The sequence below is a fragment of the Haliotis cracherodii genome, unplaced genomic scaffold, assembly GCF_022045235.1.
Source record: "Haliotis cracherodii isolate W230 unplaced genomic scaffold, xgHalCrac1.p SCAF_8, whole genome shotgun sequence".
NCBI lineage: Eukaryota > Metazoa > Mollusca > Gastropoda > Lepetellida > Haliotidae > Haliotis > Haliotis cracherodii.
In genome coordinates this window covers 3193117-3211768 of record NW_027266341.1, presented here as the reverse complement: position 1 = coordinate 3211768, position 18652 = coordinate 3193117, and the positions used below count along the sequence as shown (strand labels likewise).

The 18652-nt window shown below is 41.4% G+C and overlaps 1 protein-coding gene across 1 annotated transcript; it reads left to right on the top strand.

The window, feature by feature from the left end:
* The first annotated feature begins 6779 nt into the window (after window positions 1-6779).
* Window positions 6780-12701, top strand: LOC139450627 (ganglioside GM2 activator-like). The gene is made up of 5 exons (XM_071232413.1): window positions 6780-6922; window positions 8396-8566; window positions 9648-9815; window positions 11310-11445; window positions 12583-12701. Coding segments are annotated over exons 1-5 (615 nt in total). The 5' UTR covers window positions 6780-6784; the 3' UTR covers window positions 12585-12701.
* The last annotated feature ends 5951 nt before the right edge of the window (window positions 12702-18652 follow it).

Here is an 18652-nt window from a genome sequence, read left to right as displayed (position 1 = left end):
AAACCTCAGTGTATTAGGGGTGGGTGGGGCGGTTTGGGGCACGTGTGTGATTCAAGCAACACGCACATGCCACATCAGTCTGTCATACAGATCCTGATACAAATATATCCAATACAGCCCATGCAAGTCTATAATGTTCTGCAAGTTTAGTTAAGTGCAGTATCAGGATATGAAGAGTCTTTGCATCCATGGGCTCCTTTTTATTATATTATTAGTCTTAAGATAACTTTACAACTGTGTTCATTTCAGAGACTAGATGTTAGTCTAACCCCACATTACCTACCACATATACGCATACATTATACATATACATTTATATTTTCCCTTCCATTTTTATCTTAATTTCTAGTGTGCTATCGATCTATTTAGCCATCCATATATTTGCATGGTGTCCAACGAAAATTTGCAGATTATTATATAAAACTAAAATAATTTTAAGTTAAATTATTCTGGTATCATTACACATTAATCTTATTATGTGTTGGGATATGTTGGAGTGTTTACGCACATCATTCGGTATCACTGATTCGATCGATCACTAGCTAGCTATACCGTAGCTCCTCTAATATGCACTGCACCCGCGAAGACCCGGAATTCATTCATACCAGCTAGCACCAGCTTTTATAACAAATTTTGTTATAAATAATTGTTGAGCATTTTTTCGGTAGTGACATTTTTACGTTTTAGTTACGCTTGTGATGCTCTTATTCATTTGTGTTTATCACTAATGTAACCAAAATATCCTTCGGGAAAATAAAGTGTTATCTTATCTTCTACTATGCTCGGGAAGTATGGTCACTTTTGTACGTCCATGTGTTGAGATTTCGTTCGTAACATGAATGCGATATAAGGTGTTTAAGAAAATATGGCGTTGATGATCTACTTCAGTTGACGAAAGTTTTTACAAACAAATATTCCAGCTACATAACGGCGGACTGTAAATAACCGAGTCTGAGCCAGACAATTGTTGCGTTGTGGGACCTGTCTTCTACATCGTGTAATTATTCTGGCTACCACAGACAACAATAAATACGCCGTTCTTTTGCCGCCATATTTTAATCCCTTAATCTCTTCAACCTTCACCCAAGGGCAGATAATCACAAACGTCATTTCATTACAAACCGCCAGAAAATAAAGATAACATGCACTTGGGATACGATGACATGCATCAACTAAGTCAGCGAGCCTAACCACCCGATCCTATTAGTCGCCTCTTACGACAAACAATGTGGCCTTCTATATGACAGGCACGGGTTGCTGAAGACCTATTCCATCCCGGACTTCACGGGTCAAAATTTAAACTTCACCGGAAACTATATGTATTTGGACTGTACTATTTGAAACATGAATACTTTTGAAAGATGAAAAATATAATATGTGACGGTAACGCAGTAGGACGACACTATATATACATACGGTAGCAAGTCAAGGGTAAACGACATAAATGTGTTGATTTGACATGTATATATTATGTGAAGAATAAACTGTGTTCAGTTATAATATTCATTATATTACATCCAGGAGAAATATGATCTATTTTTATTTGATATGGGTATACACACTTATACAGACGCATCTTATTCCTTTCATGCGTCGAAGGTGAGGTGAGGTGAAATTGGGTTTAACGTCGCGTCCAAGATTATTGCACTTATATAGCGACGTGCATGCACGTGTGTGTGTATGTGTGTGGCTGCTTGTACTAGTCCGGACTGATGCCGATTTATAGTGCTAGCCCACTGAGATACCATGCCGCAGTTTAACACGAATACCCCACTCAGACACAGTATACTGACTCCGAGCCGACCATTCCTTGTTTTAGCCCCTTAATGCCCAGCGCCAGACAGGGTAACAACAAGTACCATCTTTTGACGTCTTTTGGTATGACGCGGCCGAGGATCGAACCCCGGACCTTCCGCTCTCCGGGCGGACGCTCTACCACTTGACCACGGAGGCGGTTTCATGCGTCAAAGATTGACATAGCCCTGATATGAGTATTATGATTAGAAAGAGCCAAAGGTGGCACCAACACCTTTTGGGATAAGATTAAACATCCTTTCAGAATTGAAACGGGCGGCGATTGATGTCACGCACGCACGCACGCACGCACGCACACATACCTACTGTCTACAATTAATAATGTATGTCGTGAGTCGAACAATAGCCTACTGCCTTTTCTGGAAAGAGGAAGGCCCAAACTGTACAGAGAAATAAAATAAGTAAATATGTAGAGGATTGATATGATCCCAAATGGGTGTCATCTGAGCCTTGAGTGATTGTTTGTGAGCCATGTAGAGGAGGGGCGTGGCGCGCCTGAGCCAAGGGTGAATGATGCACTGACACTGACATGGTACACCGGGCCTGTTGTAACCTCAGGGCTTGGAAGATTGCTGAAAAGAATAAATGCCGAAGCGCTTATTAGAGGAAATACGGCTAATGTTATCAGGTTCAATCTGTAACAATGTATCATACGACTCGTACGGTCTCTCCGTCCTTGGCCGCAGTTCAACCTGTATAAAGATAAACAGCGGAAATCTAAGTCAAAGTCCAACTGATTCTTGCATGATTATGCGGTAATTAATCCCGAATTGCATTTCAAGTCATCGCTATGAAATAATAGCATATGCACTTTCTGTTAGCCTATCATTATGATATTGAAGAGCAATGTTTATGATGCGTTACTTGAGCTGTTGCATATCCATTTCAATTGGTATGTGCCCTACATCCCGATAGTAAGATCGTGATAAGATATACGACACCTGGATACTGGTCACCCGTATTACATCATCGAAGAGACTCTCTCGCGCCTCAGTCAGAAGGTATGTAGTCTACATAACGAACAGTTAAGGCCTTACTGACAACACATGCACAAATCATCTGGAAGTATTAATTTACCTTCAATATATATATGAAACCTGTAAACCAATTAGAAACAATTCGTGTCTCTTGTCCTGCCGTCTGTCTCGTTAATTCCGTGCATGTGTATGGGGGGGGGGGGGGGGGGGGGGGGGGAGAAGTCATATATATATATATATATCAATGCTATTGCCCTGTTCCCTGGGCATGGGTTTGTTGTTTAACGCCGCACTCAGCAATATTTCAGCTATATGACGGGGGTCTGTAAAGAATCGAGTCTGGACCAGACAATCCAGTGATTAATATCATGAGCTTCGATCCAGGCAATTGGGATCGATGACATGCATCAACCAAGTCAGCGAGCCTGACCACCCATTCCCGTTAGTCGCCTCTTTAGGCAAGCATAGTCGCCTTTTACGACAAACATGGGTTGCTGAAGACCTATTCTACCCCGGATCTTCACGGGTCACCTGGGCATGGGACACAAGCAGTTGCTACATTTACATGTTTAGTATAGTGCAAGGTCCAGACGCTGAATCCAGACAAAAGACCAAGTCACAGCATGCGTGATCGACATTGTTTGTTGACAACTGTGGGCCTGTCTCAACATGTGAGAAATCTCCACTTAAAGGCGAGATAAACAACACCGTTATTGAATAGTTTCTGTCACTGTGTACATTTATCAGTCTCGTTGATAATTTCCGAGACTGGATTTGTGCCTTAAGTTATCACACCTGACTGCGGTGTAAAACAACACACCTGCATTCACTAAAACACATTGACCTGTGTTCATGATAATGGACCGAAAACACGTACAATGTACACGTGACGGCGGGACAGATGGACTATGCATGTTATCTGAGATAAATATGCACACACAACAACATTTGTAATCATAAACTGCTGAAACGAAACCATCAGAACAAAGTACATTACTTTCGCTATTTCAACCAATGAACTGAACGCTTTGCCATCACAACGAAAGTTGAATCATTTACGGAACAAATCCTAGACAATTTAAGAATCTATATCGTGGTAGCAAGTACAGCATTAATCAACCGAAATAGACTGGGGACTTATGAACTTATTTTTCTGAGGAATTCATTGTTACACGAAAACAATAACTATTTCTTCCGCCACTTTTTCCTTCTTGGACACAGAATCTGACGAACGCTACCTATTTTCTGTTTCATCTTGTCCCCAACTGACATGCTACAATGAAGGAGTGCTGGCACATACTAACATTGAGTGGGTGATACGGCACTGACACACAGTGAATAAACCACGGGGGGCAGTTCGACCCCCCGCTGTCTCTGTGTAACATACACAACGTTGTTTTACATGCATCTTTTACATGCCCCAACACCTTTTCTGTTTCATTAAGGACCTTCACACACACACACACACACACACACACACACACACACACACACACACACACACACACACACACACACACACACAGTCTCTCTCTCTCTCTCTCTCTCACACACACACACACACAAACACATTGTGACTTCCGATCAACATTAAGCGGATGTGTATGTCCGTCTGTGTGTCTGTCTCTCACATATACCACAATATCCCCTTCCTCCAAACCTCCCCCTCCCCTCGCTTTCTCCCCCTTCTCTCTACCTCCCTGGGACGGTCGGGTAGCCTAGTGGTTAAAGCGTTCGCTTGTCACGCCGAAAACCCGGGTTCGATTCCCGACATGGGTACAATGTGTGAAGCCCATTTCTGGTGTCCCCCGCCGTGATATTCCGGGAATATTGCTAAAAGCGGCGTAAAACCATACTCACTCACTCACTCACTCACTCACTCTACCTCCCTCCCTCTCCTTATTTTGTCACATCAGTTGTCGGGAAGGGAAGCCGACCTTCAGCTTGACAGAGATTCCATATACCACTGTCTTGCTCACGGGACGTCACGTTCAGTCAACAAAATGAAAGACTGGTGGTACATGTATTTTGAGCCAGTCTTACTTTGATGGAAGACAAATGAAACCATGCACGGTTAAAAGAAAGTGTCATGTTGCTGACTGAATGACGCACCCGAAACAAGGTGTATAATAGCCATAATATCGGGTGGCCAGTGATATTCCCCCATTCAGAACTTCTCGTTAGTGTTTATTTTCAAGATACAAAATCAAATATGCTGTCCCGATTGCTTCGCACGCTCCTTCAGAGTATTACATTTTTAATAATTTATTTTTAATTATTTTCTTCTCTGATTGGGTGAATAGATAGTCTACCAGACGTGACTTGTGGAGGGCTTGTCGGACGAGATGCAGACAGGTTAAAACTGACTGCCTGACCACTGGGCTAGCTATGGACTAACATCTAGTCTCTGAAATGAACATATCGTACAGAAAAACAACAGTTGTTCAATTATGTTAATAAAAATATATAAAAAAGGAGCCCAGAGAATCTCTTCATTTTCAGATACAGCAGTAATCTAGGCTTGCCAAACATTATAGACTTGCATGGGCTGTTTTTGATAGATTTGTATCAGGGTTTGTAAGACAGACTAGGTTAGCTACACCACTCTACATCTGTGTAGTTGCCGGCGTGCATGAAAGGAGTCCGTCCATTGTGGACGACACGATTTGCCGAGTAGCCTACTCTGTCACAAAATGTCACAGTGCGGAAACCGGAAATTTAACTTAAAGGCCATGTCAAAGTGTTCATTTCAGATATTTTGCTGCACTGAGAACAGATTCATTGCAAGACTTTGACCTGCTTTTGTGATAGAGCAAACATACGCTGCGACTATCACTGTCGTTTGTATCTCCGGATAGCCTTCGTGACTGTACATCTTTATATATTATAATTATATCACCTCAGTATTTGCAGCAAAATACTGAATGAGCGAGTTGTGTTATACACCGCTTTAAACAGTACATATATATAGTGGTTTAAACGTGCCAGCTTAATATTGGCGGAAATCCACAATCGATGCATGTTCACGATCCCCCACAGGCAAGCTGGCAGAGTAATAACAAAAGTCGATGTGAATCTCTACAAAGTCTATTGCTGTTCATCTGTTTAAAGATCACTCCCTGAATAGATTCCGACCTCGGAAAATTCGAACAAGTCCTTTTTATGAATGTGTTTATCAGCGTAGTCCAAGTACTTCTATGGGGAACACTTTAATTAGTATATCCGAATCTCCAGAAATAATAGGACAATGTTTTATCGTGAAATAAACCACGCTTCGTTCTTCGTTGTTCATTGCGATTTATCGCGCGTAGCTATCTTACCCCGTGTCTTACCTCTCGAACTACATCAAATCACTTGAGCACCTTGATGAAAGGACGGTACAGATGCTTTGCAAATCCTGCACATTGAAATCCATGTTGCGATTTTGATTGGACTATGCATAGACTCGTTTGGCCAACCAACATAGAACCCCGGGATTCTAGCCTAGCGACCAGCGAGCCAACGACACTGGAACCACACGAAGGGTATATTCTTAGTGCACGTTAGAATTTTTGAGAAAATTAATAAAGAAAATTTTAATAACGATGTTAACGGAAAAGTAATTGTTAGAAGAAGCTGTCAGGATTTAGGGTAATAGTTTGACCTAAAGGATTTCATAAATGACGATGTGGTTGATGTATATACGGCATTGAAATGCAGTTTTTATGCTACGATGGGTATTCACGTATATATCATTTTTGAAAATTAAACTCCGTATATGAACAACTGTTCCTCCAATAAAGGTCGTTCAGTTTGATTACTAAGCGTGTCATTGATATGAAAATGTAACTGCTGGCATGTGAATAAAAATTCATTCCAGTTTATTACAGTCGCAATAAAGAAACAGCAATTCCAGGGGATGTTAAAGTTTGTTTCATTATATCAAGTAATTGACACTAGTATTAATATTAAACGCCCCTGTTGCGCTTGGACTTCGGTAGAAACAGGTCGAGATGAGGTCGATAACTGACATAGCAGTTCAAAGCTGTCTAACTTTAACATTCATCCTCGCTGTTAAAGGAATGGTATTTGATCACCAGAGACTTCTGTTCAACGCAAGACCCCAGTCGGATTCCCATGATCAGTATAAGGTACGTCTTCGCCACTTCTTAGTTGCGTCCCTTACCTGTGTCAGGATCTGACTGTGGCGTGCTCGTCGTCCAGAGTCCCCTTACTCTGGACTTTGGTTCTTCTGCACCACCCGTGTTAAAGGGTTTCACCAAAATAGGAATCATCTATGACATTCGGTGTTTCCACCCGACAAGCCTTGATATGTAACTGTTTACACAAAGTCACTGCATACATACTGATTAAAGTACAGTTGCTTGCTAGATAGACAAAGTATTTCCATCAGTGTGTATGTGCATCAATCTGAGTTGGATGCCCTTTGGGGATTCTTCGAGAGATTCGTGTAAACTGTTGATCGGATGGTCACTATGGCTTCATATATGTGGGTGGCAATATTTGGCCAAGTTAATTTATGAAGTTACCATTGCAAATTGATTAATTGTTTGAATTTTTACAAGTTCCACCCGAGATTATAAAATTACGCGTTGTACGCGTGTCATATATGTGGTTATGACATAGATGAATATTAATCCATGCAATCCGAACACCCAGGTTCCATACCCTAAATAGGTACAAGAGTCAATGGTCGAAGCCCAAATCAGGTTGGAAAACTGCTAAAGGCGGAGAAATAACAAACTCACACACTCACACACTCACTTCGTGCTCATTACTTTATGAATGCATAGAGTGTGTTTCACATGGTGGCGTCATATGGCTTGCAGCAAATTAAATGATGCATTCTATTACACAGGTGTTACATTCCAATGTCGACATAAACTATACAAGGGGATTGTGTGGTACCGTGTTAGATATGGAAAAAGTATGCAATTAAGAAACGACATTTCAACGAAATCTTGTACAACAACAACAACTACTACTACTACTACTACTGATGATTATTATTATGATGATGATGATGATGATGATGATGATGATATTAATAGGTATGATAATACAAGCAAATAGAGTAACTAGAGGCCGCGTTGAATAAACAGGTTGTACATAACAAATACATGGATACACACTGACCTCCCTGATCGATCATCGTTTGTTTTTCACAATCTTCATCTATGATCGGTACTGCGTATGCTTTCACTATAGGACTCCGGTGTCTACCGACGTAATTTCTGAAGGATATGGCGACAATAACACGGTTTCTGAAAGATGACATGCCATAATATGTTTGTGTGACTTCTCTTATTCCACAAGGCAAGACATAGACACTACTCACTTCTGGAGACGCGTTTTGCAAAGTTTAGACCAATCACTTAAAAAAAGCAGAGGGGCATAAGCCATAGTGCTTTTATTCAAACCGAATTCTTGCAAAACATTAAATCTTTAAAATCAATTTGTGTATCATTGAACTTTGTTACTTTCGTTCATCTTGCAGATTCTGATAAATTATGTTAATCTGTTTTACCGTCAAAAAGTGAAAGAGATTAATTATTTTTTGTTGCAACTCCCACGTTTGAAACGTATTTCACTTTTGGTTGCAGGTGGTGGAAGTCAGGCTGTCGGAGTACAGGTTTGAGAACTGTGGAGATGTGTCCCGCGAGAACTTCATAGTCACAAATTTAGTCTTCTCCCCGGACCCGCTAGTCTTCCCGGGGGAGTTCAATGTGTCCTTCCAGGCTGAACTCAAGATAGACGTACCAAACAATCTGAAGGTAGGTGTGGAGTGAAAAAGATTTAAACTTAGATATTTTCCTCCGTTACAATATCTCCCCGTGTGAAATCTGAGGACGCCTCCCCTTGAAGCCGCGTCACCCAGTCAGCGTTTATGGTTCTAAATTCTCGATACGTGTGGGCAAAGCATTCACAAAAGCATATATGATTCCTGTATCTAAAAACCAAATATGATCAGGGAGTTCCGACTGCAAAAACAAAACGGCACTTCTATAATATTGTGGATAGTCTAGACATCACGTTGTGTGGGAGCGCCTTGGCATCTTCACGCAGAAGGGTCTTCTATCGAAGCTATAATACTTTTCTGTGGTTGTTGTCTTTTGCTAAAAATAGGCATTTCCGGATCGAGCTGTGAAGAAATGAAGCCGAATATTTTATATTGGTGATTTTTGATTTGCTCGATGCCCAACGCATCCTTAGAGTAGATTGGGTGGCCATCATTGCTCAGTGTTCTGAAGAGACCATGTAAGGAGGTGTCGACAGATCTTGACACAGAGAGGTATGTGTCCGAGTATAGGAATTGCGGTCTTTGTTGTATAGTAAGTAGGGAAGCGAACACGGACTCCGGCGTAAAACTTTGATTACTAGACTTCCCCTTCGCCCCGCGTGTGTTGAGTCAATTCCCTGGGGACACATCTTCCAGAGGCAAGGGACTTTATTGTCAGATAACCCCCTTGCCCCGGAAGCTGTTGGGGACAAGACTTATGTATCATTTACAAGTGCAAAGTTCACCCATCTTCTCTATGATCGCATACGTCGTACAGGCAGAATAAAAGCTAAAAATAAGGGCAAAATCAATTCAATTTAAAATCACAGACCTACCATGAAACTATTCCGTGTGATTATGAAAGTATGAAATAGAATTATGTGATCATATATTTTAAAATTAAAGACCTTATTGATACGTTGGGTACAAGCGGTACGCATTGATGTCAGGGTACGAAGAAACAGTCCCATCGCCTGCATCTGGAATCCGTGATCGCCACATATACCTCCTAATGCCCCCATAGGTATCCGGGGCCGATTCACACTGGTAAAATGAATATTCCTGGTTTTTTTCAGGCTCAGGTTCAGCTGTCCAAGAGAGTTGGCAGCCAGGATGTACCGCTTCCATGTGTAGCGAATATAGGAAGCTGCGTCTACGACGACCTGTGCAGCATCCTCAGCGGTGTCGTGTGTCCCCGGGAATTTGTGACTGCTGGTGTGCCGTGTAAATGTCCCTTCAAAGCGGTATGTAACTCTCCTGTCCTACAAACCTTTCTCCCATTGTCATGATACGGCAAAGTAGACTCGTGTGTCTTATTCAAGAAATAAACAACGAGCGGGGGTTGTGTATCTTACAATGAAACAGTGCAAGAAGAGTAAATTCTCTGTGTTTCATATAACGATAAACAACGACCACGAGTCGTTAAACATCTCTTATATGATATATCAACCCTATGTACATACTCTATATGGATGTTGATAAAATATGCAAGCTTAAAAATTGTGACCTTGGTTTTAATAAGTATGAGTCACAAGATAGAATCCGACCTCGGAAATGTACATTTTATGAACAGGTTGGTTAAGTTTTGTATTTCCCGCATATTCTCACAATCCGGATATGACCTCCTGATACCGATTGTCATATCTCTCCCACTTTTAGATGCGATAGTTCGGCCACTGCGTTTATCTGCGTACCCCATGTACATATATCACTCACGAGGCACTTCTCAAGTTGTGAGCGCATATTCGAATCTCCAGAAATGACGTCATGGTACAACAATGATATCTCGTGAAATAAATCACGCTTCGTTCTTTATTGCTGTTTGCGATTTATCGCGTAGGTATATATATATATATATATATATATATATATGACGTCAATTTCGCGGTCATGTGACCGCTCTCTCGTCCAATGGAAAAGCCGTATATCGTGTAAACTTCAAATTAAGAAAAATACACACACACACACACACACACATGACCGCGAAATTGACGTTCATAAGTGTATGAACGACACAATTTGACGTTCATACGAACGGACTGACGGACCACTTCCACATTCCTGGGGAAACCCCTGGGAATTCCCTAGCACGAAAACACACATAAGCGTTCTTTCTGATCATTTAGAACCTATATTCTTGGTCCCCATTACTGTTTCCTGATTGGCTGTGTTTTTTTAACAATATTTTCATTTCAGAGACTAGATGTTAGTCTATTAGAAAGTGTGCACGCCGATTTTTATGTTTTGACCTCCATAAAAGCAAAAATATATCGACGTCAATACTTAAAACAAATTATGTAGTTTAAGAGCAATAAAGGAACATTCTCCAAGAAACCAAAATTGTATTTGATATCCTAAGATAAATTTGTTTTTGAAAATATAGAAAAATATTCTAAGATATTGGTTCAATTATTTTATTGCCTTCGAACCTCCTTAATGCCAGTCAAGAGAATAAACATATAAAGTGTGTGTTGATTTTAGGAAAACACTGTTTATTGTTTTTTACGGAAGTGTGCGCTACTTGGCGCCAACAGGCGGTGCGATTTCCTGTTAAATTGGATTAAGGTAAGGATATATATCATTCCATAATACCCTGATTCGCACCGATTATGTCCCAATCACTTCCGAAGTGGTAAAACGTCTACGACCTACGTCACTTTATGGTTTTCTACCGACAGTTGAGACGTTGATTTACCTGAAACCCTTCTCACTTACTTCATCCCACGATTTGTTTAAAGGGCACCTACAACCTCCCCGTGGCAACGTTCCGCGTGTACGCAGCCTTCCTGCTTCCTGGTGTCTACACCTTCGTTGTGAATCTCACACATGGCGACATCTACCTTGGGTGCTACAAACTCGTAGCAACATTTGCTTGTAAGTATTGAACGGCGTTACTGTTCAAGAGAGTGTTTTATGCGGGTAGTGCAAACATGTCAGTATTCCTGATCGGTTTTTTAATTGGCAAAGGATGTTACTCGAATATACACGTCACCTGAGTAAGAGTAGCGGTATTTTTATGAAAAGCTCATATATGTATGTATAGAGAATGCGCATGTGCTAATGGTTTGTCGTTGTTGTTGTTTGTTGTTTAACGCTACACTCAGCAATATTCCAGCTACATGACGGCCGTCTGTAAATAATCGAGTCTGGATCATACAATCCAGTGATTGACATCAAGAGCATCGATCTACGCAATTGGGATACGATAACATGCATCGACCAGGTTGGGGTGAAACGATACAGCAAGGTAGCGATACTATGCCTATGTCGACACAGGTCACATGCGAATATTTACGTCAAATCGCATGGAAACGTCATGACAATAAATATTTCAGAGCAGGTTCAAAAGGAACACCTAGCTGTTCGTTGTGGTTATTTTTAGTAGTGAAATTTAAACACTAATCCCAGCATATTTTGAAATCTCTGACTGATAAAAACGCCAGCGTCATTAAAAGAATTGTGAGTCATATATTTCATTCTGCGTATCATCTTGTATCGATGCAGGGGCGGTAGGGGAGCCTAGTGGTTAAAGAGTTCGCTGGTCACGCTGAAGACCCGGGTTCGATCCCCACATGGACACAATGTGTGGAGCCCATTTCTGGTATCCCCCGCCGTGATATTGCCGAAATATTGCTAAAAGCGGTGTAAACCATACTCACTCACTCACTCACTCACTGTATCGGTACAGAAAATGAAGTATCGTGTATATTATCATCATATGAAAACTGACGATGCACCGATGTATCGTTTCACTCCTACAACCAAGTCAGCCAGTTTGACCACCCGATTCCGTTAGTCGCCTCTTACGACAAGCACAGTCCCTTTTACGACAAGCATGGGTTGCTGGAGCCTATTCTACCCAGGATCTTCACTGATGTAATGCGTTGCCAAATATGGACACTGGGTGTTCGTGTGACATCGCAGAGATTTTACATACACTTCACTCAACTTGCATACACTTGTAATAGTTTGATGTTGGCGTTGATTTTTCCTTTCTTCTCTTTATTGCAGGAGAGTGAGGCCTATTGCTTTGAATCAACCTTGATAGGTGAGGTTCCAATATGAGCGAGAATGCTTGTTCATGTATGGCCTATTGCTATTTTAAAAATTGTGGTATTGTGAAAATTACCAAACTCTGCACCACAAATAAATTGTTTTGTCACAGATGGTGTGCTATTTCTCCTTTATACATTTCACAACACGGCGGGGGAGGGGAGAACCTGACCCTGCGGTCCGAGTGTGGGTGTCCTGTTATCAATGTGTCGCCAATCTGTCTTCACAGGTTTATATTACAAGCATCTGTGAACACGAACAAATTAAACATTTATACACAGACAATTTCATACTGTAGTTGTAGTTATATAGAAATGTGTAAAGACATGTTTTAAATTTGTATCCATCACCCACGGTTGAGGATAATTTGCAACCACAGACAGAAATTTCTAAAAGAAAGTATATATTTTCGTACAGCAATACATTCAGGTCTTGATATTCTATCACATTCTGCATGGTATGCACGTGCAGCACACAGTCTGGTGGAGTGTATCGCCTGCAGCAGATGAAAGCACAATGTTTCCTCAAATCAAAACGTTTTACATTGAAAACTGTTGTGTACGGAAGCCTTTAAGGGCCATTTGTTTTTTTAATATTTTTTTCGATACCATCTTGAAATTTCAAGATACTATCTTGAAATTTCAAGATACTAAGTTGAAATTTCAAGATACTAAGTTGAAATTTTAAGATACTAAGTTGAAATTTCAAGATACTATCGAAAAAACAAAAAAAACAACAAATGGCCCTAAAAGGCTTCTGTAATTGTGAGCCGAATCCAGCAAAAGATTTCTGCAGGAAAGGGCAGTTAACTCTGACTTTCATGATGAATTTCGCGTATCCCATAGTAATAGAAGTGACTGTAAAATGTTGCCTTACGGCTGTGTTCCGCAGGGGGCCAGTGTTAAATGGCATTTATTTACATTAATTCTTCGTAGATAGGTGAAGTATTGATGACGTGTGTTGAATCTCATCATGTGATTAATATTGCTGGTGCAGTTCAATATTTATGTACACAAATGTCGAGACCAACATGCTTTGACTTGTTTACCTTCTCGTTTACAACACATTTCCTGGGACAGGTACACACACACGACTATGTGCGCTGTAACAGTGACATGTACTAGCACGGAATATCAGGTTAATGTGGACGAAAAGAAGCGAAGCAAGTCGAAGACGTTTAACAAGTGGTGAAACCCATGAGTACGAATATTGTGCACACAAACCAATGAGGTCGAACAGGGACTTGAACCGCCGAGTTGTCCGGATAGGGGACAACCGCCACCGCTAACAAACACAGAGAGCTTTAAACGTCGACCACAGCCAGTTCTACACGTGGAACACAGGCAGTCATGGATGTCTAACACAGGGCGCTCTGTATGCCGGACACATGTAGCTCTGTATGTCCAACACAGGTAGAGCTGCACGTGTACTACAGAGGGTTTTGAACGTGAAACACGGGGACCTCTGTATGTCGGACACATGTAACTCTGTATGTGCAACACAGGTAGAGCTGCACGTGTACTTGAGAGAGTTCTGAACGCGAAACACAGGGACCTCTGTATGTCGACTACAGGCAGCTCTACATTTTCATTTTCTAAACTTGAGACAATGCGAATATGTGATCAAATAATATGAAACAGTTGACAAATCGGTATCATAGTATCTTTAAGTGACAGTGGTTTGTGTGATTCCGTACTGGTCCAGAAAATTATTACTATACATGTACTTGAGATTTACTAATTCATCAGTCTTTTGGTGTCAATTTCACTGTCTTTATCGCCGTTCATATCTCAGATCTAGTCGCCAAAAAGCGGTTTCCATTCCACGAGTGCAATTCTTGCTTTGCTATCTTATAACCAAATGCAAAACTCATATCAGGTTTCTAAATTCTTGAAGACAAATTCCAGGATTCCTAACTGTAAAAGACTGTGATTTACAACTAAAACGGAAACACAGGTGTACATTTCACTGTCGAGATCTACAAGTCCCGTATTGTCTTAAACTATCCATATTTGATTACCCGTCGTGCATAACTCATGAGGATTCCTACTGGGAGACGCTTGTCTAATGAATGACTTATGATAACAGGAGTAATTACTTGCAGAAAGTCGTGTTAACTCCTCACAGCGGAGAACTTGACATTTAGAAATCGAGACACGTGATAAGCTGTGATTGAGACTTTGACATATATTGAAAGTTGGAGACAAAAGACACATTTGTCTGGTATACTTGTTCATTCACTGTTTCGTCAACTGTTCTCGAATTTCTCTTTCGGACTTTCTGTGGATTTTATTTCAAGATACGATTTGCAAGGAAAGTTAAGCAATCGACATTTTGGGCGAAATAAATGCTTGAAATTACTGTTTTAAGTTATGGTTGTAAGTATACCATACGTTTCATTTTGTAAACACATATGTCTTTTCAGCGATTGGTTAGCCAGTCCTCGATTTATCACCTTAATGCCGATGCGGACAGTGGATCGAACACCTACCCCGCTCCCCGGGCAAACGCTCTATCCACTACACCACTGTAGTTCATTGCGTTTCAGGGGCGGTCGGGTAGCCTAGTGGTTAAAGCGTTCGCTCATCACGCCGAAGACCCGGGTTCGATTCCCGACATGGGTACAATGTGTGAAGCCCATTTCTGGTGTCCCCCGCCGTGATATTGCTGGAATATTGCTAAAAGCGGCGTAAAACCATACTCACTCACTCACTCACTCATTACGTTTCGTGAACAGCCTAATACGAGAAGGGTTTGCTCGTCACGTCGAACACTCGCTTTCTATTCCTATCGTGTGAACAATATGTGAGCCTAGTCATAGTGTTCCCCACCCCTATGTGGCTTGGACATTGCTAAAAGCATCTTTGAACCTTACTGACTTCAAGAAATTCAGTGTGCACATACATTGCGTTACTCCCAAATCGCACCAGATTCATGGTGATTAAACAGAATTGCGTTTTAACTTGATGTTTGGCCGACGGAGGTCAGTTCAACGGATTTTGACATCAGTTTCTTCAAAGGTCAATGCATCAGGCCCCTTTATAAATACGATGTGATCGGTTGCAATAAAGATTCAATACTTGTGATTTTAAGGTGTGGTTTCACAATAATTTTCACTTTTGAATGAAGGGTACCCTTCAGAAGACCTACCCCATATTTCAGCCCAACCGGGCGCATGGTTATTCAAAGGTATCACTATGATCAGACTGATTAAGAGATACATTGGCATTGTGTATTGGGCATTGATACACCGTCAGTTGGTTCCCGACCATCTTTGCCCGTCCACTAGTGAGATCAGAGACAGAACCCAGTTTAGATACGCGGCGTGTAGTCACGTGACTCGAAGTCACCACTGACGTTAATACTGATGTCAAAGTTTGTGTCTACCATAAAGGTACAAAAGAACGTCTACCGAGTTTTGTATTTGTATGTAATTGAAGATTGAAAGAAATGTTGTTAAAATTGATTTTGTCTTAAATTATTTAACCATTACTCATTTCTGCAGTGGTCTGTAAGAAGTGATGTGTGGCCGGATACTTATTGGTTCAATGAAGATTGCGGTAAGCAATTTGTAACCATATGACCCCTACATGTCTAAAGTTGTGTAATTATTTTCAAAGATAAGATGTCTAAGATATCCATCAGCAGCTGTGTTATGAGATTTTTAAGCATGTTTAAAACATATAAATCAAACAATGCAGAAGTATTCTCTGTTTACTGACTAAGTGTTAACACATTTCAGAGTTTTATGTAATATCGATAACGTATGGTATTTTCAACTGAAAATAAAACATGATTAAATCAACAGAGAGGTATAGCTTCTTTCGGTCCTCAGTTTACAACGTCAGTTTACAACGTCAGTTTACTACGTCAGTTTACAAGGTAATGCCTGTGATTTATATGAACATGATACAATGTCACTGTGTCAGTTAGTGTCCCTGACATCCATCTTTGTCACCACAACCCATTTGATACATACTACTTCCCTGAAATTCAAACACGGTTATACCATTTGACGTGCAACATTGGAGGCGACTGGGTCGTACAACACTGGAATACACTGTAGCACAACATACACTGTCGTACAACATTGGAAAAAACTCTGTCTTACAACATTGGAAAAGACTCGGCAGTACAACACTGGAAAAACACTCTGTCGTACAACACTGGAAAAGACACTGTCGTACAACATTGGAAAAATCTCTGTCTTACAACACTGGAAAAGACTGTCCCGTACAACACTGAAAAAGACTCTGTGGTACAACATTGGAAAAGACTGTCCCGTACAACACTGAAAAAGACTCTGTCGTACAACACTGGAAAAGACTCTGTCGTACAACACTGGAAAAGACTGTCCCGTACAACACTGGAAAAGACTGTCCCGTACAACACTGGAAAAGACTGTCCCGTACAACACTGGAAAAGACTCTGTGGTACAACATTGGAAAAGACTGTCCCGTACAACACTGGAAAAGACTGTCCCGTACAACACTGGAAAAGACTGTCCCGTACAACACTGGAAAAGACTGTCCCGTACAACACTGGAAAAGACTGTCCCGTACAACACTGGAAAATACTGTCCCGTACAACACTGGAAAAGACTGTCCCGTACAACACTGGAAAAGACTGTCCCGTACAACACTGGAAAAGACTGTCCCGTACAACACTGGAAAAGACTGTCCCGTACAACACTGGAAAAGACTGTCCCGTGCAACACTGGAAAAGACTGTCCCGTACAACACTGAAAAAGACTCTGTCGTACAACACTGGAAAAGACTCTGCCGTACAACACTGGAAAAGACTGTCCCGTACAACACTGGAAAAGACTGTCCCGTACAACACTGAAAAAGACTCTGTCGTACAACACTGGAAAAGACTCTGTCGTACAACACTGGAAAAGACTGTCCCGTACAACACTGGAAAAGACTGTCCCGTACAACACTGGAAAAGACTGTCCCGTACAACACTGGAAAAGACTCTGTGGTACAACATTGGAAAAGACTGTCCCGTACAACACTGGAAAAGACTGTCCCGTACAACACTGGAAAAGACTGTCCCGTACAACACTGGAAAAGACTGTCCCGTACAACACTGGAAAAGACTGTCCCGTACAACACTGGAAAATACTGTCCCGTACAACACTGGAAAATACTGTCCCGTACAACACTGGAAAAGACTGTCCCGTACAACACTGGAAAAGACTGTCCCGTACAACACTGGAAAAGACTGTCCCGTACAACACTGGAAAAGACTGTCCCGTACAACACTGGAAAAGACTGTCCCGTACAACACTGAAAAAGACTCTGTCGTACAACACTGGAAAAGACTCTGCCGTACAACACTGGAAAAGACTGTCCCGTACAACACTGGAAAAGACTGTCCCGTACAACACTGGAAAAGACTGTCCCGTACAACACTGGAAAAGACTGTCCCGTACAACACTGGAAAAGACTCTCCCGTACAACACTGGAAAAGACTGTCCCGTACAACACTGGAAAAGACTGTCCCGTACAACACTGGAAAAGACTGTCCCGTACAACACTGGAAAAGACTGTCCCGTACAACACTGGAAAAGACTGTCCCGTACAACACTGGAAAAGACTCTCCCGTACAACACTGGAAAAGACTGTCCCGTACAACACTGGAAAAGACTGTCCCGTACAACACTGGAAAAGACTGTCGTACAGCACTGGAAAGGCATTCTGTCTAACAACACTGGAAAAGACTTTTGTACAACACTGGAAAAGTCTGTCTAAAAACACTGGAAAAGACTTTTGTACAACACTGGAAAAGACTGTCGTACAGCACTGGAAAAGACTGTCGTACAACACTGGAAAGGCAGTCCGTCTAACAACACTGGAAAAGACTGTCCCGTACAACACTGGAAAAGACTGTCCCGTACAACACTGGAAAAGACTGTCCCGTACAACACTGGAAAAGTCTGTCTAAAAACACTGGAAAAGACTTTTGTACAACACTGGAAAAGACTTTTGTCCAACACTGGAAAAGACTTTTGTCAAACACGAAT

Bases quoted from the DNA above. Each gene is read 5' to 3' on its own strand.
- LOC139450627 (XM_071232413.1), top strand. From the start codon at position 6,785: ATGAGGTCGATAACTGACATAGCAGTTCAAAGCTGTCTAACTTTAACA. The intron at 8,567-9,647 runs GTAGGTGTGGAG...GGTTTTTTTCAG, and splicing joins ACGTACCAAACAATCTGAAG to GCTCAGGTTCAGCTGTCCAA. The intron at 9,816-11,309 runs GTATGTAACTCT...ATTTGTTTAAAG, and splicing joins GTAAATGTCCCTTCAAAGCG to GGCACCTACAACCTCCCCGT.